Source organism: Ranitomeya variabilis, chromosome 7 (genome assembly GCF_051348905.1).
Source record: "Ranitomeya variabilis isolate aRanVar5 chromosome 7, aRanVar5.hap1, whole genome shotgun sequence".
Classification (NCBI taxonomy): Eukaryota; Metazoa; Chordata; class Amphibia; order Anura; family Dendrobatidae; genus Ranitomeya; species Ranitomeya variabilis.
Genome location: NC_135238.1, coordinates 221,206,356 through 221,229,317, shown reverse-complemented (window position 1 = coordinate 221,229,317; position 22,962 = coordinate 221,206,356). Strand labels below are relative to the sequence as shown.

Sequence of the window (22,962 nt, the reverse complement as noted above, 5' to 3'; positions counted from 1 at the left end):
CCCAGAGGGAAATTTTCCCTATAAAGTTGATTTATTTATTTTTTAATTTATTTTAGGTTTTTTTTAGGTTTTTTTTTTATGTGTTATTGGCTTTATCCTCCTTCATGAACGTTATTACTTGGATAAGGATCAGCATGTCCTTCCCTGCTCATCGGCTCTCAAGAACTCAACCTTTTTTCTTTTTGGAATTTTCCAAAGAGTAACAATAGAGTGCAATTAAGGTATGCGATACTCCTCGGATTTTAATTCTGATTATTCCAACATGTTATTAAGGTATAAAATATCCGTAAGAAAAAAGTCTTATTAGGTGTTCTGTTGTCCGTGTAATGAGGGAGGGGGATAAAACAAAGATCTGCAGTGTTTCTCCAAGACAATATATTCCCCATCAAACAACTCTCACTAGAACAAAGTCTGTCTGGCGTAATTATGGTATAATATTCTGCAGGTATACAGAGGGAGCTGTGAAAAATGTGGTCACTTAATAATTTTATAGATTCATGACTATATTGTATGTTATGACAGTTTTAAAGGAAATCTCATCCTTTTAGAAAAAATATTAGAATTTGTATTCATTTGCCCATAGGCGTTATCCAGAGCTTCAAAGTTAGATGTCTTGTCCTCAAGGCCCTCGAAACCACTGACTTTGGTGGGTCTGGTCAACTATCCGATGTGTATGGGGTACAATAAGATAATTTGCACTATCCTGAACCAACGGACAGGTCGGTACCCTGTGTCTGCCGGACCAGAGTCCTGAGAACATCCTACTACTTGTGCACCTCTCCTAATTAGTAGGTCCTTGCGCACGTCATGATGTGCTTCCCGCCATGACATAGTGGAAGCTTACTAATCAGAAGCGGTGCTCAGAATGGCGGTAATAGGAAGTTCGACTTGGTCGGTGGTCCTGGGTCTTGCAAAACATTTTGCTCAAGTCTACCTCTAACCCCCCCCCCATTATATGTCGAGCAGTAATGTTTTCCGAGGCTTTTTTGCCGACTGAAAACCATGTGTGCACGAGCCCTGAGGGTGAGAATATTGGGAAGGAATCTTCTGGCTTTATGTGAGTGTTACGTGTTCATAGCCACTACACACGGCCTCCGGATTAGTTTTCTTACAAAAGCTGGAATTCTTGCACAGGTATTAATCAGCGTAGAAATATAATACACGAGGGCTTGGTTAAGTGTGACTGCTTCATTCAGCATGAAATTCTGGCACAGATCCGTACACCACAAATAATACAAGGGGTCAAAAATTCACTCGGGCTGCATCTGTAAATATAGGCGATTTGTGCCGAACGGCAAGTGTGTTCCTAAGCCCGTAATCCGTCTCCTATTGTGCGAGGGATCGGTCACCTCTCGGGGAACATTCCTTATAGAATGAATTATTCATCGTGTATGTAAATTCACCATTTAATCCCTCTCAGGTGCGCTCTCCGTGAACGAGGGCCTGTTCCTGCGCTGTGCCGTTCTCTTCACAAAGTCTAATGTTTGCATCTAACGGCTGTTGGGTCTGAATTTCTAGAAGGTATTGCAGGGGTTTATTTAAACTTTTTATTTTTTTTTTTGGAAACCTGGTGAATTCCTGTACTTCAAGGCCAGGATTTAAAAAAGAAAAAAAAATGGCTGATATCTTCAAAACACATCACACTTAGGTTATGTCCACATCTTAGGAAATCGGCCCCATTTACTATTTTTGGAGCCATGTTTTTTTACAATGCCTCAAAGAGATTTTTTCATTCTCAAGGAGAAATGTAATAAATGTTATATTGTGGACTCCAATGTTCTCTGAGCATTATTTCTGGAATGCCTTGTCTAAGGAAGCCCTTCTCGTCACTTTTGGCCTAACCCCTTCACCAGTGGACAAATGGACTCTTTTTATAGACAGTTTGTGGCCACATGTTACAGAAAAATCATACCCCAAATCTGACCAAACGTAGAATGAGACGCTTCTTTCCAGGCATGATCCTGTCCAACTAAAAAGTTCATTTTATAAACTTCTTATATGTTTTAGTAACAGGCCTTGATCAATGGAGGGTCAAGGCACCGAGACCCTCGAAAATGTATAAAAGGAATGGTCAGAAGCGCTTGGGTGGAGAAAGGTTGAACTTGATGGACCTAGGTCTTTTTTCAACCTATGTAAGTGCTGCTCGACTCAAACTTTCTTTTGAGCCTGTCTAAAGTTTTGAAAAGGAAAATAACTGAGTCCTTCTGCCTCTTCTTTTTTAGTGATGGATGAGGCTCTTGCCACCTAGACACCCACCAAGCAAAGGCTCAAGTTCTTTCTTCTCTGAAAACCTCTTCTCTTTTAAATGACTTGCATCTCACAGGAACCAGCCTTAAACTGGTTTCAGTAGGACAGTATTTATGTGCCCATATTACAGATGCAAGTCCCGGCCCGATAATGGGTCTAAGTAGCCAGATTGACAGTTTCATAGGAAGCTATTTGTTTGGGTCCTTAAACTATGGCACAAAACTAAACCTGCAATAGCCCCATCTGAAACCGGCTTAAAATTTGTTTTGGATGGGTGTAATGTAGCTGCATTTTTGGACAAATCCCAGCCCGAATGGTTCCATTCTTCCTGATGTGTTGACTTCTTCTAGAATGACTAGATTCCTGTGACAACATCTGGAACTATCCTAATGAACCCAAGATCCTTGAGTTTGACATTTTCTGTGGCCCATTTTTGATGGCCATAACCTGGGCACAACTTTGGGCAAATATTCAGTGACATAATTAGTGCGATGGGCCCTGGTGCAAGACTTCCGAGAACGCATATCCAGTACCACATGGGCTCGGTCATGACCTCTGCGACCACGTTCGTTACGCCCCTACATGTATTATTACAATTAACCAACGTTTGACTTTTCACTCCTCGGTGGCTCCATGGAATCAAATCCACTTTTTGGCAATCGTGTCAGATGGCATCCAGTCTCAATTACTTATTAGGAAAACTCATTCAGGATGGTTGGGAAACCAAGAAAAATATAGTTCTTCCTACCCGAAACCTTAACGTTGAAATGCACTGGTGTTTTGTGTTTTTCCTCTAAGACTCTTCAACTGTAAATGGATAGAAAGTGGCTCTATCTGAGCTGTCGATTGTGCTTAGTTAGCCTGGATGTCAATAGAAACAAGCTCTGCTGCGTTGGACGAGTGCCACCGCCGTCAGCTAACCTTACTGTTGCACAAGGAATGCTGCCGGGGTCGACACCCGACACTTTTTCTTCCAGGCATATTAGCAAGAGACTGAAAGCGTCTTGCTTACTGTCAGGTGCGCACAATGACGGTCTTGTTGGAAGAAAGGTAGGAAATGGTCACTTTATGGTTGGTGGCTTAACTAATTTTCCAGTGGAGGGCATGAGATGTAATCAGGCTTCACATTAAGGCGACCCCATTTCTATCTCCTCTTGTAATGATGTTACAGGAGCCTCGGAGAGATGTATGTGCTCTGTTAGAGGCTGAGCAGGTTAAGTGGGGACAGATCTCCCGTAGGACGTTTGTAGTTGGAGAATACTTGTCAGGGCAGATCTGGGGTATTGATGGTGTTTGCAAAAAAACTCTTTTAGTATCACCATTGGTGGTGGAGACTTGAGAACTTACAATTTAATGTAAGAACTTTTCTTTCCTAGATAAAAATACAACAACTGTTAGTAAAGGTAACTTGTATGAACAATTTTAATAATGAAATTAGTGCTGTGGTTGTAAAGATTGTAAAACAACGATCAAAATGATACCTGTATTGTAGCAATCTGGTGCACCAGCGCTGAGAAATCAAGCTCTGACGCCACATGCAAATTAGCCGGGAAGTGCTTTGGTTGGAGGGGTGTCGGTGCACTCTGAGTACAATGACACACCCCTAATGCACTGATAGACTTATTTGCATGTGGCTTCAAAGCTTAGTATCTCAGCTCTGGCTTGTCGGATTGCTACAAGACTGGTATCATTTTTATTGTTGTGCTAGGATCTATACAACCATGGCACTAGTTTCATTAGTAAAATTATCTTGACGGGTCCCTTTAAAAGGTGTTTCCTTAAGCCTTAATAGATCGTAAAATGTTAAAAATGAAACTTACGTGGTGAAATGTGCAGGTGAAATGTTCTGTTACATTCATGTTAATAACCATCTCGGTAATACACGGACTTGCTGGGACTGCCAAAACTAGAACACAAGGGCCGGCGCCACACTACCGGAGAATACGGGCAAGTGCTATGCGAGAAAACATCGTATAGCACTCGGACCAGTGTTAAGCAGCTCACATCACCGTTTATTTTCTCGGGCATATTCAGCGTGCTTGTAAAATCGCAGCATGCTGCAATTGTACGCTTATATCGTCTGAGACTTACCAATGCAAGCCTATGGGTGCGAGAAAAAATTTGGACCGCACTCGGACCATGCGAGTACTGTCCGATTTTTACGCACCGGTGTCCTTTGAAAAGCCGGCAATTCATGTGTTGCATACAGTAAAATCACTGACAAGTTAGAGTAGATCTATACACATAGAATACATATGATATGCACATGTCAGGAGGAATTTTGGTCCACTCCTCTTTGTAGATCATCTCTAAATCATTAAGATTTTGAGGCGGTCAATTGGCAACTCCGAGCTTCAACTCCCTCCATAAGTTTTCTATGGGATAAAGGTCTAGAGACTGGCTAGGCCACTCCATGACCTTAATGTGCTTCTTTTTGAGCAACTCCTTTGTTGCCTTGGCTGTATGTTTTGGGTCATTGTCTTGCTGGAAGACCCAACCACAACCCATTTTTAATGTCCTGGCGGAGGGAAGGAGGTTGTCACTCAGGATTTTACGGTACATGGCTCCATCCATTCTCCTAATAATGCGGTGAAGTAGTCCTGTGCCCTTAGCAGAGTAACGCCCGCAAAACATAATGTATCCCCCTCCATGCTTGACAGTGGAGATGGTGTTCTTTGGGTCATAGGCAGCATTTCTCTTCTTCCAAACACGGTGAGTTGAGTTAATGCAAAAGACCTCAATTTTGGTCTCATCTGACCTCAGCACCTTCTCCCAATCACTCACAGAATCATCCAGGTGTTCATTGGTAAACTTCAGATGGGCTGCACATGTGCCTTCTTGAGCAGGGGGACCTTGCGGGCACTGCAGGATTTTAAACCTTTGCGGCGTAATGTGTTACCAATGGTTTTCTTGGTGACTGTGGTCCCAGCTACCTCAAGATCATTAACAAGTTTCCCTCCGTGTAGTTTTAGGCTGATCTCTCACCTTCCTCATGATCAAGGATACCCCACGAGGTGAGATGTTGCATGGTGCCCCAGATCGATGTTGATTGACAGTCATTTTGCATTTCTTCCATTTTCTTACTATTGCACCATGGTTGTCTCCTTCTCACCCAGCGTCTTACTTATGGTTTTGTAGCCCGTTCCAGCTTTGTGCACGTCTATGATCTTGTCCCTGACATCCTTAGAAAGCTCTTTGGTCTTGCCAATGTTGTAGAGGTTAGCGTCTGACTGATTAATTGAGACTGTGGACAGGAGTCCTTTATAGAGGTGACTATGTAAGACATCTGTCTTTAGTGCAGGTAACGAGTTGACTAGGAGCGTCTAACTGGTCTGTAGGAGCCGGAACTCTTAATGGTTGGTAGGGGATCAAATACTTATTTCTCACTGCAAAATAGCAATCGCACTGCATTCGGATGTAAATCGGATGCTAAGTGTGAAAAATCGGATTGTATTCGCATTACACTCGTGCGACTCTCAGCAGGGAGACTCGGACCGATTTTTCATACGTTTAGTGTCACTCCTGCCTAATTCTTTAGTTTTAGTCATTATTGATGTGGCCCTTTGTATTTTAATAAATTGGGTGGAATTTACTATTGTAGTTGTATCACTTTAGCTACATTTTTTTTAAACTTTTTGCTACGTTTTGAAGCATTTTGCACCTCCTTTTGTAATTTTTTTTGTTCCCATGTTGTGACATTGTGTGTTTTGAGCAGATTTAAGATTATTTAAAAAGTTCCGGATTTTGCCACAATTTCTTTCCAGGGAAAAGGTGTCGTAAAATGATTGACTTCACTTTTCCTCAGTTACAGATAAATATCCAAATCTGATTCATGGAGCCCCCTGGCAAACAGGAGCCGCCGCCAGAATCATTGAACCCAAACGGCTGCCTCTTGCTCTCCTGTCTATTGTTCTGGCTGGAGTGTGATCTTCCACATGGGACCATTTGTCAGGCTTTGTAAGACATTTTTAGATTTATGACCTCTGACTGCACGTCCGCTTGTGGCCAGGATGAGTAAACCGGACATTCGAGAAGGAATCCGGACACTGGACTTGTGCAGCTTCAGGCCACATTCTCTGCAGTCAGCAGCAATCATTCCTGATAGATGGAGGTAACGACAACGCGTCCTGCGCACGTGCAACACAATAAATATTTTGCGCAACTTCTCATGATTCAAAGAGGTCAGGGTACACTGCGCCCCTTAAATTGTTTATTACCTGTATGTAACTTCTTTTTTTTTTCTAGCAATTGATGGCAATGTATAGGGGTGAAATCTGCAAGGGATCTGCAGCAAAATCCACCTGCAACACGTGCGGATTTTGCTGCTGAATTGCCATAAATTTGCCGGAAGATCAGTTGTGGGGGGGCTCTGGCGTATGTCCATATTTGCCAGAATCCCCCCCACCCCCAGCAACTGATCTTCCGTCAAATAGAAATGTCCTGCACTTTCCCACCTTCGGCTCTGACCCCATTTTGACTCTGCTCTGCCTTGACCAGTTCTGACAACTTTGAACCTGTTCTGCTTTTTTTGACTAATGTCATGATTGAAGCTCGCTGCCGGCTATACATGGCCCGTCTGAAGGCAGCCGATCACATGTGCCAGAGGTCAACTGCAAAGAGTGGTGTGTAGATGAGTGCAATGTGCCGCAGAGTATGTGTCTGTGTATGGTTAACTTATATCATGTAACAACTTATTCAGTAATATGTAAATATTTATATTATAGACTTATAATTACGGTATATATATAAATGTTTATTTTTATTATATATAAATATTTAGTGAGTTTTTTTTTATTGAAGGGTTTATCCAGTTTGTTATTGAATTTTTACCGGGTCCTTTGTTCGGGATCTTCATTCCGCTCGGATATTTATATATATATATATATATATATATATATATATATATATATATATATATATATATATATATATATATATATATATATACACACCGTATATTTACACACACACTGCTCAAAAAAATAAAGGGAACGCTGAAATACCACATCCTAGATATCTCTGAATGAAATATTCCAGTTGCAAATTTTTATTCATTACATAGTGGAATTTGTTCAGAACAATAAAACATAACAATTATCAATGTAAATCAAAATGAATATTCCATGGAGGTCTGGATTTGGAATGCTACTCAAAATCAAAGTGGAAAATCAAATTACAGGCTGATCCAACTTCAGTGGAAATGCCTCATGACAAGGAAAAGATGCTCAGTAGTGTGTGTGGCCTCCACGTGCCTGTATGACCTCCCTACAGCACCTGGGCATGCTCCTGATGAAGCGGCGGATGGTCTCCTGAGGGATCTCCTCCCAGACCTGGACTAAAGCATCCGCCAACTCCTGGACAGTCTGTGGTGCAACGTGACGTTGGATGGAGCGAGACATGATGTCCCAGATGTGTTCAGTCGGATTCAGGTCTTGGGAACGGGCGGGCCAGTCCATAGCTTCAATGCCTTCATCTTGCAGGAGCTGCTGACACACTCCAGCCACATGAGGTCTGGCATTGTCATGCATCAGAAGGAATCCAGTGTCAACCGCACCAGCATATGGTCTCACAAGGGGTCTGAGGATCTCATGTCAGTACCTAATGGCAGTCAGGCTACCTCTGGTGAGCACATGGAGGGCTGTGTGGCCCTCCAAAGAAATGCCTCACCACACCATTACTGACCCACTGCCAAACCAGTCATGCTGAAGGATGTTAGTTAGCAGATCGCTCTCCACGGCATCTCCAGACTCTGTCACGTGGTCAGTGTGAACCTGCTTTCATCTGTGAAGAGCACAAGGGCGCCAGTGGCGAATTTGCCAATCCTGGTGTTCTGTGGCAAATGCCAAGCGTCCTGCACGGTGTTGAGCTGTGAGCACAAACCCCATCTGTGGACGTCAGGCACTCAGACCATCCTCATGGAGTCTAGTTCTAACTGTTTGTGCAGACACATGCACATTTTTGGCCTGCTGGAGGTCATTTTGCAGGGCTCTGGCAGTGCTCCTCCTGTCCCTCCTGCTGCTGGGTTGTTGCTCTCCTACGGCCCCCTCCATGTCTCCTGGTATACTGACCTGTCTCCTGGTAGCGCCTCCAGCTTCTGGACACTACGCTGACAGGCACAGCAAACCACCTTGCCACAACTCGCATTGATGTGCCATCCTGGATGAGCTGCACTACCTGAGCCACTTGTGTGGGTTTTAGAGTCCGTCTCATGCTACCACGAGTGTGAAAGCACAACCAACATTCAAAAGTGACCAAAACATCAGCCAGAAAGCATTGGTACTGAGATGTGGTCTGTGGTCCCCACCTGCAGAACCACTCCTTTATTGAATGTGTCTTGATAATTGCCAACAATTTCCATCTTTAGTCTATTCCATTTGCACAACAGCATGTGAAAATGATAGTCAAACCGTGTTGCTTCCTAAGTGGACAGTTTGATTTCACAGAAGTTTGATTTACTTGGAGTCATAATCTGTTGTTTAAGTGCTCCCTCTATTTGAGCAATATATATATATATATAATATATATATATATATATATATATATTTTTTTTTTTTTGTATCTATCTATTTAGACATTACATAGTGTCCATTCAAAGTAATTGCCTATGTAATGCAGGTCAGGTCCTCCAGAGCAAATTATATTTTGGGGGGCAGTATGGAACACATCCGCTGCTGGATACTCCCAATATGTTGAGTTTCTCTGCAGCGCCACCCCTGGTGAACTGAAGCATTGCACGGTCGCTATATACTGAAGTACATGACTGTGGCCATAATTATGGGAACCGGACATAGTCATGGATGCACAATTGAGGTCGTCTGTGCTGATCAGGAGTCTCTCTGTTTGCTGCACTCGTATTCTGGGGCGGGGGTATTGGGGATATTTGGGATTTTTAGTGAATATTAGGGAGTTTCTTCTGCATTCTTTCTCGCTGTATTTACATAGTTTACCCGGTGTTCTCAATCAATAGAGGAATCAACTGAGCTTTTATTCTGAGGCTTTTGTATCTTCCTGTTCCTGTTATAAAGCTTTATTGCTTCCTATAGAACTGAATGGGGTGACACACACTCGCTAATTGTGTCCCCTGGAGCTATTGTCCACCCTGCCCTGCAGATGGAGCAGAGCTCACCTTGGCATGTGCCTCTAGTGTCATTTCAGGATGTAGTTTAACATAGGATTGCATGGAAACCTACCGCATGACTTCAACGGGAAGAACAAACCATCTAGTGTTCATTCGACACATGTTAGGGAAGGACTGGGCATGTTGAATACCAACATGGCCAATTCTTTAAATTCAAGGTCGATAAGCTACCGCTAGAAGTGTGTGGCAGCAGCAAAAGCTGGTCATAGAGATAACTGGCCTGTAGGGTTGAGCAAAAAAGATTTGTAGGAACCTGCCCAGCATCATTGGTAGTCAGTGAACACTGGACCAGAACCCGGCGATCCTCCTACCTGCCAGCATCTTTTCTGACTAGTAAGCCAACGATGCCCTCCGTGCGGACTGATGCACGCTCTGCTTCACCAAGTGTGAATATACTGTATATGGGGAGGCTGAAAGGAGTCATGGGTGGAAGAGCTGTCAGCTGAGCGCTATTGAGCCTGTGCGGCCACCTCTTGGCTCATGGCTGGTTCTTTGACAGTAGTTGGCTTCTTTAAAGGGTCATTCCCCCCCTCCTTCCATCCCCCAAAAAAAGTTATCCCCCACCCACTGCCTGATTTACTTTTGGTGAACTTATGACAAAAAATTGGTGAAGTCAGAATATCATTATATTCTATGGATTAACAAGTCAGGCAGTACGGTGGCTCAGTGGTTAACACTGTATGGTGGCTCAGTGGTTAGTACTGGGGTCCGGGGTTCAAATCTAACCTAGGACAATATGTAGAAAAAAAACCCACAAAATTGAGCTTGACTTGCTTTGGTACACATGCAGCACATAAACGCATGTTCGGATTGGCCATAAAACATATAAAACCTACAAGAGAAAAAATGAGCAAAAACCCTGCTGTAACGAAGTAAATGAAAAGCAAAAAGTGCATTTAAATAACAGAGTTTTTAGTAATACTGTTTTTGATCAAAAATAGCATAATTGCCATCCCACCACGACAAGGTGACTCTGATCGGGACGGTCCTACACTAATATTAAAAACCTTACCATGTGTCACCAGTGTAGGACCGTCCCGATCAGAGTTACCTTGTCGTGGTGGGATGGCAATTATGCTATTTTTGATCACAAACAGTATTACTAAAAACTCTGTTATTTAAATGCACTTTTTGCTTTTTATTTACTTCGTTACAGCAGGGTTTTTGCACATTTTTTTCTCTTGTAGGTTTTACTAGGCCAATATCTGCAAGGAGTTTGTATCTTCTCCATGTTTGCGTGGGTTTCCTCCAGGTTCTCTGGTTTCCTCCCACATTCCAAAGACATACTGATAGGGAATCTAGATTGTGAGCCCCAATGGGGACAGTGGTGATGATGATGTCTGTAAAGCACTGCGGAATATGATGGCGCTATATAAGGAAAGCATAATAAATAAGTCAACAAAATTGTGATCCTGCCCGATCTGAGAACAAGGTACCACTTTACCGTTCAGTTGCTGTATACACCTCCCTCCCTCACAGTTGGTATCTCCCAAAGAAAGAATCTCAACAGGTCTTACGCTCACGCATTTAAAGTGAAAGTAAAACCTTCACGTCTGTATTACTGAGGGAAGTATTTGTATTTGCCAATGACTTGTATTTGAAAAAAGTCTCAGAATTTAATCTTCCACCATTTTCTATATTTTTCTTAAATCCGGTCGTGTCCATTTTAAGTGTCGTTAACAAATGAACCAGTCATTAATGGACTTTTTTTGCACATCAGTCCTAAATTAGAGTTGTTTAAAGGAATGGTACACCTCTAGTAATTGTAAAAGAAAGATAAAATTATATATATATATATATATATATATATATATATATATATATATATATATATATATATATATATATATATATATATATATATAGTTTTATATATAAGATCCTGGTCATGGCTTGGAGCCGAACTTGTCCTCTGCTCTGATAACTTTACTTGATGTTCATGAGCGCCTAAACCTGTAGGCAGGTGCATAAGTATTGGACCCCTGTTCCGGCACCGCTGGATCAGACATAGCCGCCGCCTTTAATTGCCAAATTGGTCCCTAATCCTTATAAATCCATTATAGGTGGAGTAAAACTTAAAAAGCGATCACATCGAGATAACAAACAAATGACTTTGCTTGATTAGTAATAGCCAACAAAGCAATAGCAGAAATGTTTATTTTTTTCTAATCTCGAGTATTTTTTCAGGGGTAATCCAATAATCCCTTGTAGTTTTTGGGACGCCAGCGCTGCAGCTCACGCCCAGTGTTCAGCATTCTGTATATTAAAGCATGACTCAGGTAGGCTTTAGAAACATCATAATTAATTCTTCAAAAGCTCGGGTTATTATAGTATGATGATCCCAGGGTCACCTGTTACTGCAGACTACTTGCCCTTACCTAGGCTCTCTTAAAGGGGTTTTCTGAAGATCAGTCCTCAGGTGCGCACCACTCCCCTGCCTCTAGGGGCAGTGCACTACTGCAGATTGGCAGTTCAGGCCCGGCGCTTCCACAGAGGCAATTTTACCTCTTCAGCATTGGAGGAGTGCAGGGATACTAAAGTCGGCTGGATATGGTGGCGTTTACAAGCTCTATTACAAAAAGCTTGTAAGCGCTGTGATTCTTACCTTGGAGACCAGCCACCTCTGATCTGCAGAAGTGGCCGTTATCCTGGGCTATAAAATGTAAAAATCTCTATGCTATTGAGAAATAAGAGGATTTTTTAAATCTGAGAAAAATTTGCAAAGTTGCTTGTTGTTACAAGAACTTTTGGAATGTTAAATATTTCTTACGGTAAGAAATGCACAGTATAGGCTGAAGGGGTCATAACTTATTAGGATATGGTCGCATCATGGATCAGCAAATATGGGGAAATTTGCAGGAAAAACTGTGCAGCAAATCCTCAGCAAATTGAGTGGATTTTTATGCAGAAAACGGATCAATGTCTAAAACAAAAAAGACAACGCGGCAACACCTCCCTGATGGTAGAGAGACAAGCAGGGGAACGAAGGAGGGTTTCCACGGAAGCGCCAGCGATGGCAAGTATTGGACTGCTTTATTGTAAACCTGTAATCTGCTTCTACATCTGCAGGAATAGGATTTGCTTGCAGATTTTTTTTTTTCTTCCCCCATTGACTTCACTGGGGGAAAATCTGCTACAAATCCACAGCAGGAAAAAAACAGTGCGGATAAAAATATTTTTTTCCCCCTCTTTGAGGATTCGTACTGTCTTGTGACCCTTCTGTAGCATCTCTGCTCTCTACTGTTCCTCTGTTATTCCTCCTGGAAATATATGAATAAATTGACAACTGGGCGTTACCATTTCCCTTTTTGATGGGGTGTGAATTGATTATCCATTGCCCGGCCCCGTGCAGTCCGCCAGGACTAATAATGCTCCGTGTACAGTAATCTAATTATATGACACCAACACCATTACCGTGCACCTCGATTAAATCTGCGGAGGGAAACATTACTTTGTTTATTTAACAAGCCCGCTAATAGTCGGTAACGACTTACACTGATGATTTTGCTTTATCTGTTTGGCTTGGCAGCACCCTGCCCAATTGCTGTTGGCACTCCTCGGGGTGCACGTTTAACACTTTAATTGGTGGGGGTGCATGGAAGTTTTATCATTTGAGCAAAACGATTTGCAGAACCCTGGTCCGGGGGCCACGTCTGTACCCCCCCATAGCAGGTGGACCTTCTAACAATTATCGGTTAGAGCCCCTGTCGATTGTTGATTGCACGGGATGGTGCACGCGTGATGCTGCCCCATTGTTTGTCTATGGAGCCTCCAGAGGTCGTCCCATGGAGCGGTGGCGTATGCGCGGGCACCACTCCACTCTAACGGGACATTTCCGAGCCCAGTTGTCGTGATGAGCTGAGGACCGTCTATCCCCATCGCTTAACAAGTTAACTCTTTAATGTTGGGGACAGTCCATAATGAATGGGCAGCATGTGAGAAACGAGCAGGAAAATTTGTCACATTTTGCCATCTTGTATTATCGGTTGCAAATAACCTGACATTATTGGAAGAAAATCAAAAGTGATTTTTCTCAGAAGGAAACTTTTGGAGCAGATTTATAAATTCACATCTACACCTTAGATAAATGCAGGCCGGACACTAGTAATGTATTGGGGTCGCTGACTGGGTGGAGGATATTGGACGTGGGTGTCTTCTGCATGCCCTATTCTTGGCTTCTGCTGGAGATAAGTTATACCAGAAGTATCCGGCAGCCGCTTGTGACTCTTTTTTGCATTTTCAGGATTCAGACACAGATGGCGTTCATATTATGTACATTTTTTTTTTTCTACAATTTTGCGCACCTGCTGACACTGATCGGAGACACTCTCTTCAAACGAATGAATGAACTGCTTGGTCTGTGTGAAAAAATGCCCGTGCACCAGCACTTCTGCTTCCATTGGTCCTTGTGCTATTTGTTTGGCACACGGCCCATGTGAGTGAGTGATTTGAAGCCTCCTTTAAGCGCGCCGCTTGCACTTTTTGCCAATAGGGTAAGCGCCCTTAAGGTTTGAGTTATGAGATAATGTGTATCTGCGATCAGCATTTTAAGTGCATGCTCTATGACAACCATTTGACTTGCACTTAAGTGGAATTAGCACATGCATTATGCGGCCCTGCGACCTGTGCACAGTATAATAGAGTGCAGGGAGCTGATTAATTGCGGGGTGATAATGCGTTTCCTGTTCTAAGGCGTATTTGCACAGCTGAGATCTCTGGCTGATACATTTCACTGTGGATGGCGGAGAACAGGGTGCGGTGCTGGAGTACCAGCGGTGGATGAGGACACTGTCTCACGTCTACCCAACAACCATTTTTATAAACCCTCTTAGGGATTTGTAATGTGGAGCCCCATGTTCAGGGTCCTCATGGCCCGGCTGGTCACAAGGATTGTCTCCATCTCTGAAACACCTGCCCTGTCCTGCATTATGTATATGGCGCAGTGCAATACTTTATTCCTGCTGTGGGGGCAGTGTGGGGAAATTGAACACTTACAGTTTTCCCCACAAATTATAACTGATCACTGACGTTACTCTGGGATCAACTAATCCCTTATATCAAACCGGGATTGTAAAAGTTGAGAGCTCTGTTAAACGGGTTGTCTGGGACTTTTACACTGATGGCCTGTCCTTACGATAGGTTATCAATATTTGATCGGTGGGGGTTAGAGCAGCTGTTCTTGATGGCGTCCACTTCTGGAAGTACTCTGTTGTGGTGCTGCACAGCTTCACCAATGGCATAGTGGCCACGGTCAGGTACTGCATATCCGCTCCGGAAGTCCTCTGTTGTGGTGCTGCACAGCACAGCTCCATCAATGGCATAGTGGCCACAGTCAGGTACTGCATATCCGCGTCCGGAAGTCCTCTGTTGTGGTGCTGCACAGCTTCACCAATGGCATAGTGGCCACGGTCAGGTACTGCATATCCGCGTCCAGAAGTCCTCTGTTGTGGTGCTGCACAGCTCCACCAATGGCATAGTGGCCACGGTCAGGTACTGCATATCCGCGTCCGGAAGTACTCTGTTGTGGTGCTGCACAGCACAGCTCCATCAATGGCATAGTGGCCACAGTCAGGTTCTGCATATCCGCGTCCAGAAGTCCTCTGTTGTGGTGCTGCACAGCTCCACCAATGGCATAGTGGCCACGGTCAGGTACTGCATATCCGCGTCCAGAAGTACTCTGTTGTGGCCCTGCACAGCACAGCTCCATCAACGGCATAGTGGCCACAGTCAGGTACTGCATATCCGCGTCCGGAAGTCCTCTGTTGTGGCGCTGCACAGCACAACTGCAGTCAGGTACTGCATATCTCCCCTTATTTGAATCTATAGGGGGCAGATATACAGAACCTGCTTCCTATTTTACATACTGCATATACGATGTTGGATTTAGAAAAAAAAAATTTACATTGCGCAAAATGTTGCTGGCAATGGCATCTGCGCAGTATCAACTATAACATTATGCGAGGGCACATGTGCAGTAGCATCACTTTTCGATAGATGCTACTGCGCAAGCGCTGGCACCATTTTACTGCAGCCACTTTTTTTTTTGTCTCTACCAAAATTGCGCCGGCAGCGCTTGCGCAGTAGCATCTATAGGAACGCGATGGATGCTACTGCTTGTCCTACACTTGGCGTAAGATGCCGATAACTGATGATAACCTTTGCTGGCTGGTTGACCATTTTTCTACAATTTGTGTATTTACAATTTCTTCAAAGAAAATGAAGAAAGGAACAAAACTAGAAGATCTCTGGGAGCGCGGACGATCATTAGTGTTTGGGCATCTGCCCATCTATAGCTCCTGGTCAGTGAGTTTTGCTGTAGACCATTGTTTTGCCCGTCCAGCAGTCATTTTGATGACGTGCGCCTGCGCCGGTGCCAGGACTCTGCGAGGTGCGTCCGGAGGAGGTGCACGAATCCTTCACCGTCTCCCCACATAGACAATTAACGCTTCGCTCCGGTGACTTTTCTTGGCTTCAGATCTCCTGTAAGGTGGAACCTCATGTAGAGATTGTGCTCTGGATTGGAACTTCCTACATCATTAGAAATAAACGGCGGAAACTCAAATGCGGAGGGGAAATGACAGCTCATCCATCTTTGAGGACAATTTATTCTTTTTTTTTTTCTTTAAATACATGTATTCAGGGCTCAAAATCATTTTTGCAATTGGGTTTCATTAAAAATTTTGCATGCGTAACTTTTACATGTTCTTTTTTCCCTATACCTTCAACTTTCAGGTGGTCTTTGGTCATAAACCAGCTGAGAGGAGCTGAGAAATAGACAGAAAATTTATATACTCCTTGTGAGACCACCATAGCTGGCTGACTGACTGGTTCCCAGTTAACTCGTTCTGCAGTCAGCAACACAAAGGCTATAGGAGGCAAGCGAGGCCAAATTTTTAATGAAACCCAATTGCAAAAATGATTTTTAGCCTCACACATTTAAGTAAGAGATAAAAGGTCCCCAAAGGTGGACACCCCTTTTAAAAAATCTTATTAAAGGGGTTTCCTCGGATTTAAAACAAAGTTAAGTATAACGTCTCATATTCTTATACCCTGGGTGGAGCTTGTGCACATTGTCACCTCCTTTGGGTAATGCATTTTGAATTTATATGGTGGGAGTGACAACTACCCCCATTAGTCAGGTGTGAGATGAGAGGAGTGGTTGTGTACTCTTAGGATAAGTCCAAATGGTGCGTCAGTGGTGCTGTCGCCGCGCACCCTAACCTCCTCCCAACCACGGCGGGCCTATGGCTGCAACATAATTACACCAATTAACCATCACCAAGGCTGTGTCACATGTTGCCGTGTTCAACTCTACATAAATGTATGGTGTGGGGCATAATTTTAAGTCCAGGAGGCAGCAAGAGCTTTAAAGGCAATGTACAATTTCCCCCAGATTTTTTTTGTTTTGTTTCAATTGTTCATTTATTTCCTAAATACAAAATTCTCATAATTAGAGAGAGCAGCAGAAAAGGGCTGTACAACAGATCAGCAATGGAGAGGGGAGAAAGCACCTCGGAGAGGGGAGAAAGCGCCTGAGGGAGGGCAGAGAAAACAGGCTATTAGAAAGGAGAAAAGCAAGTGAAGACGAAATAAGTGCAGGATAGAAACTGCTGTCCATCGAGTTCGACCTGTGAGGCTATGTTCACACGCTGCAGATTTTGCTGCGGATCCACAGCGGTTTCCCATGCGTTTACAGTAAAATGTAAACCTATGGGAAACGCAATCCACAGTGCCCATGCTGCGGAAAAAAATGTGCGGAAACGCAGCGGTTTACATTCCGCAGCATGTCAATTCTTTGTGAGGAATCCTCAGCAGTTTTACACCTGCTCCATAATAGAATACCGCAGGTGTAAAACCGCAGTAGAATACGCACAAAAACCGTGGTAAATCCGCAGGAAAAACAGTTTTTGCCCTGCGGATTTATCAAATTCACTGTGGAAAAATCCGCAGAGGATCATTCTACGTGTGCACATACCCTAATACTAACGACTTGATACTGAGAGGTAATCAAACACTCCCTGTACTTCCTTTACAAGGAGACTGAAATTGGTTTGGGCTACATTAAAGGGATTTTCCTGTATTGTTTCCGGGTGCAGTTTGTTAAAACAAAAACTGCATTTTTCACTCTCCCTTCGTCCTGCACCAAGTCTCTGCCGCTGCTCGGTGTTTGTTGTCTGCACTTCTGACATCTCATCCACAGCACTGCAGCCAGTAGCTGAGCGCTGAGTTTACAGAACTTGCCGCTGGGCTCACTGATGGGCTGCAGCGTTGACAGAATGAGATTAATGCTGCAGACGATAACAAACACTGGAAGCAGTGGTAGAGACTGACCCCCTTGAGTCCAGTTTTCTTTAACTGGGGGCAAGGCTTTTCCAAAACCAGAAAACTGATTTAAGGAGCTAAATTCTCATGACCGGTTTCCATGCATCCTATGATTTTATTTGCCTTTTGCAGCAGCTGCCTGACACTGGTCACTAAAGTGGATTTCACTGCCTACTATTATCACTGTAGTCTTTTTTTAATTTTTTTTTAATGTTTTTGGTTGTCAGATTTACCCAGTGTTTTATTAGTTATTACTCAATTCACACCGTTAGCTAAGCAGAATGAGCAGAATATATTCAGTCCTCAGGATAGATTATTAGGAGACCGGCTGCATTTAGGGTTCCCAAATCACTAGGGGTGCTGACTTCCGTATTACAAAAAAATTTTATTTATATTTTTTTTTTACTTTTTTTTTTAAAACACAGTAGCCACTGGATTCTATGGAAGTACCTGCTGATTAACCTGGCACCAGATCAAGGTGTCATGGCTTGACTTCCTGAAATACTCCCGCTGACCAAACAGGAACACCCAGATTATTTGTTTGAGATCTGGTGTCTGGGTTCAGTAAGCAGAAAATCTAACAATATGTGGATAGCTCAGCCAAAACAATGGCGGGCTATGCTCGACTGGCCGCTCCGAGGAGGAATGTGGAGCCATGGGACATTCTTCATGATGCCAGTCAGTGTTACATTGTAGCATTCCACGAGATACTATTAACTGGGGAAACTCTAGAAATATCAAACCAGTTGGTGCATTTGTTAGCACCGTAAATAACTACTGTGCCAAATGTCGATCATGGTGACAGACGCTGTACGGGAGCACGACTCCGAAAGGACACATTGTAGTCTGCCAAGGACAAGGCGCATCTTGTGTTAGAGGATCGTGTATTAGTCCTGGGTCATGCTTCGTGTTTTTGCTTTTTTTGCTGGCTGCCGCCAAATGTGCTTTGTTAGCCTACATTCATACTAATATATATATTTATTTATTTTGCAAAACCTTATCCCCTTCTGGTAAATAGAAAAAGTAAAGAACCAGGATTTTATACACTTTTTTTTTTTTTCTTTGACTTTGAAATGTTCAGGTTGGAAGTTATTTTTTGTTTTGTTTTTTTTTGCACTTCCATAGTTTTTGCATTAGTCTTTTCCTCCCCTTCTTCCAAGTGTCATAACTTTTTTTTTTTTCTATTGGTGGGATGAGTTGTAAATTTTCAATGATACCATTAATTTTACCATATAATGACCTGAAAAATTAGAATAAAAATTCCAAGGGGGGTGAAATTGGGAAAAGGAAAAAGGAAAAAGTGATTCCATCATTAGTGTATTTATTTGTTTTTAAGAACATTTCATTGTGAAAAAAAAACAACAAAAAACACGATTCTTCGGGTCCTTACGATCACGGATTATATTTACCGTATACAGTTTTTTAATATTTTATTTGAGTGGTTAACAAATTTGGCACCGTTGGTTTGTGTCGCCATTTTCTGAGACCTGTAACTTTTTTTTTTTTTTTATCTTTCTGTTGCTGGAGCTTAGTGAGGATTTGAGTTTTGCGAGGTGAACTGTTGTTTTTACCATTACCAGATACATTCCATTAACAAGAGTGGCGCTGTTCTTGGAGAAAGCAGCCATGTTTTTGTAACCTCACGCAACCCGTTAAGCTAGAGGATGAGTCTTCTGTAAGAGTGACAGTTCCTGCTACTGCTGGGGAATCTTGACCATGTGCCAAGGACACATTGGCCGAGGACCGTGGTTATGGAGCGTTGCATAATAGAATAAAGCGGTTTAGTGATATAATCTCCATTTACGTGATATTACTATTTACCTTCACTTTGCTCGGTTCCTGTTTGCTGTGTACTCTGCGGTCACGTCTTGTTTTGGGTGCGTTGCCCTGATAAGACTGTCACCTATAATCTTTTCCTATAGAAGTCGTGTCCCATCTTTAACCCAATTACTCAACCGTAATCTTCAATTAAAGGGAATCTGTCAGCAGAATTTCGAATTTCACCTCCCAAAAATAATTTATATGAACATGTTCCTCTGTCAAAGACAAGTCCAGCAATACCTTAACACTGCCAGTCCATTGCTCCATTACTGAGAAATCAGCGTTTGAACTGAGCCTGCAGAGCTGTGGTATATCTGAAGCCTCTGTCACTCCAGCTCTATTCCCGACTAAATGTCACCTGATTGACTGACAGCCTCTAGGCTGTGTGACTGTAGGCAAAGGAGTCATCAGTCAAGTTAGAGGGCTCCTCTATGGCCCAGGTACAACTGCAACCCCACCCCCCTGCACCGACTATAGTTACACCCTGCACCGACTATGGTTACATCCCCGGCGCCCACTACGGTTACATCCCCGGCACCCACTACGGTTACATCCCCGGCGCCCACTACGGTTACATCCCCGGCGCCCACTACGGTTACATCCCCGGCGCCCACTACGGTTACATCCCCGGCGCCCACTACGGTTACATCCCCGGCGCCCACTACGGTTACACCCCGGCGCCCACTACTGTTACACCCCGGCACCCAGTATCGTTACACCACTGCACACTTCCATGTTTGTTGCAGAGAAGATCACGGACATATTTTTTTGCTTCCAGATAAAAAACATCTAGAAATTGGACAAGTTGTGCCATGATGATGACCCCACATCTACTCCTTCTGTGCACCATCAACTTCATCACATTTAAAGACGGTGCTTGTGCCAAAAATGTCAATTTCCATAATGTGAGACCTCCCTTAGACCGTAAGTACCCTACTATTTTACTATGAATTATGTGTTTCACAATTACTTGAATATATTAGTGTTTTATTCCTCATGCAAATTCTGTACAGCCGCCACTAGGGGGAGCTTGGTGTCTTTTTGCATACTGTGAACTCAATAATAACCAGTATGCAGTGAGCTCTTAAGCTCCCCCTGGTGGTGACTGCAGATAGCAATTTTATGATATAACACCATGCTTTGTATCAGAAGAATAGAACTTCGGCCCTTTTAAATACATATTCTGAAGGTGATTATTACCTTGTCTAAAGACAGACCTGTCAATAGTCTCTACTGATTAATCATGTTTTTGAAATGTTATTTACTTGGCAGCCACACCGTTCCCCAACAGCTTCAAGTGTTTTACTTGTGAGAAATCGGCTGATAACTATAACTGCAACCGTTGGGCTGAAGATAAGTGGTGTCCACTGAGTAAGTGACAAGTTTCTATATTCCCTTACTAAATTTCTTACTACCGTAGTCACCATAACCAGTGTATGTGTGGACTTTTTATTTAGGTACAGCGCCACTCATGGCTGCGTGTGGGATTGCAGCCAAGTGGCAGTTGTAAAAACTGAGGATCAATGCTCCATAGTGAAGAAATCGAGACCTGACATACAGTATAAGTCCTTAGCTCTGGCATTAATAGGATCGAATATGTGCTGCATTATGAATGTTGACTGTAAGGATAGAGACATTTTTAAGGGTTATTCCCAAATCAAAAGTTATTGTCTACCGATGGGATGTATGGGGGATAGTTTGCTGATTAGTGGAGAGCTGACTGCTGGGACCCCCCAGTGATCCTGAGATCAGAGCTCTGCAGCCCCATCTTGAACAAAACGGAGGTGTGCATGCTCCATGTCTGCTCCATTGTCAAAGGGACTGCTGAACATGGAGAAAATACAGCATTCTGCTTTCTCTGCCAGTCATATAGACAATGAATGGAGAGGAGGTCAAGCGTGTGCATGAATGGTGAGGAAGTTGAGCGTGTGCATGCGTGGAGAGGAGGTCGAGCGTGTGCATGCGTGGAGAGGAGGTCGAGCGTGTGCATGCATGGAGAGGAGGTCGAGCATGTGCACCTCTGCTCCATTAAAGATGGGGCTCCCTGACCTCAGGATCACTAGAAGTCCCAGTAATTGGATCACCAGTGATCAGCACTCTTATTATGTAAACATAAATGCATGAAATTGCGTCTTTCATTTTTGCAATTGTGCTTCCATTACAGATTTTTCACCGTTTTGGCTTCTGTAATATCTGTGTTGCACCGTCTATTGCTGTCTCCAAAATGAGTTAACTGAGAATCCGTCAGTGAGTTCGTTCTGACGGAATGATGGAGAATTTATAACTTTTTTTTATCTGTCAACTACAGAAATCAAAGGCCTGCAAAAGAACAAACCGTGCAATATTTTTAATAAAACTCAATTGCAAAAATGATTTGTTTTAATCCTATTTTTTAATAAAAAATAAATTAATAAAAAATTGTCCCTATAGGTGGCCAACCCATTTTAATCAGTTTTCCACAACAGTTATAAAGAGGAATGGGATCTATAAATAATAAAGAAAGAAGTGTTACTTACTAAACCTAACGGTCTCTGCTGGGATTGGAGTCACTCGGTCTCTGGCTGCAGGGTCAGCTGACTGATAAATCGGGTGATCATGGCAGAGTCCGCTGGGGGAAGTGGAGTAGTAAGTAACTGTCTTTCTTTATTACTATCCCTTCCTTTGAAGCCCTTTTTGCTACCACAAGTTTTTTTTTTTATGTAACGGGAGCAATTACTGACTTGGACATTTTATTATAGTCCTGTGCCAGATTATCAAACTGTATGAATTATCGAATGCCATATTATATTGTGGTGGGCAAAAAAAAGTTTTTAAAACTTTTTCTAAACTGTACAGCTTTGAAACGGGAAGATCATTTTACAACCTTGGGATGATTTACTTTACGTGATGCCGCGGCATTGCTGGGATTACTTGGTGATGTGAGTAGTAAGAGTTCGTTACGTTTGTGTTACAGATACGCATTACTGTAAAACTGTTCACCACTTCAGCAGCCATGGAAAAAGTAAATCTGTGACTAAGAAGTGTGCGACGAGAGAAGAATGTCAAAACGTGGGATGTCGGCATCATCGAGACTCTGGGCATATGGTAAGAATGGCCCATACCCAACAGTAATGCCGCGCTCGCCATACACATTATAGGGGTCACCCCATCAACAAATTGTATCATTTATCTTATGAGTAGGTGATAAATGCGCCATTGCTGGAGGTCCGACTGCTGAGATTCCCACTGATCAATAAGAGCAGGGTCCAAAAAAAATCTGTATGAATGGCACTGAAGTGAGCATGTGCGACCACTGCTCCATTCACACATGCTCACTATCACTCCATTAACATCGGGGCTTGGACCTTTTGGGATGCTGGACCTCCAGTGTGAGAGTAAAGTTTAGACAATACAACTTGCTCTTGTGTCACTATTTTAGAGCGGTGATTTGGCTG

At 43.1% G+C, this 22,962-nt stretch overlaps 1 protein-coding gene across 2 annotated transcripts in view; it reads left to right on the top strand.

Moving 5' to 3' along the window:
* LYPD6B (LY6/PLAUR domain containing 6B) overlaps positions 1-22,962 on the top strand; it is a 55,140-nt gene that overhangs the window by 26,019 nt on the left and 6,159 nt on the right. For both annotated transcript variants that reach the window (XM_077272994.1, XM_077272995.1), the window contains exons 2-4: positions 20,307-20,452; positions 20,801-20,899; positions 22,482-22,612. In XM_077272994.1, coding sequence (XP_077129109.1) covers positions 20,341-20,452; positions 20,801-20,899; positions 22,482-22,612 — 342 coding nt within the window. In that variant the 5' untranslated portion in view covers positions 20,307-20,340. The remainder of the gene's footprint in view (positions 1-20,306; positions 20,453-20,800; positions 20,900-22,481; positions 22,613-22,962) is intronic.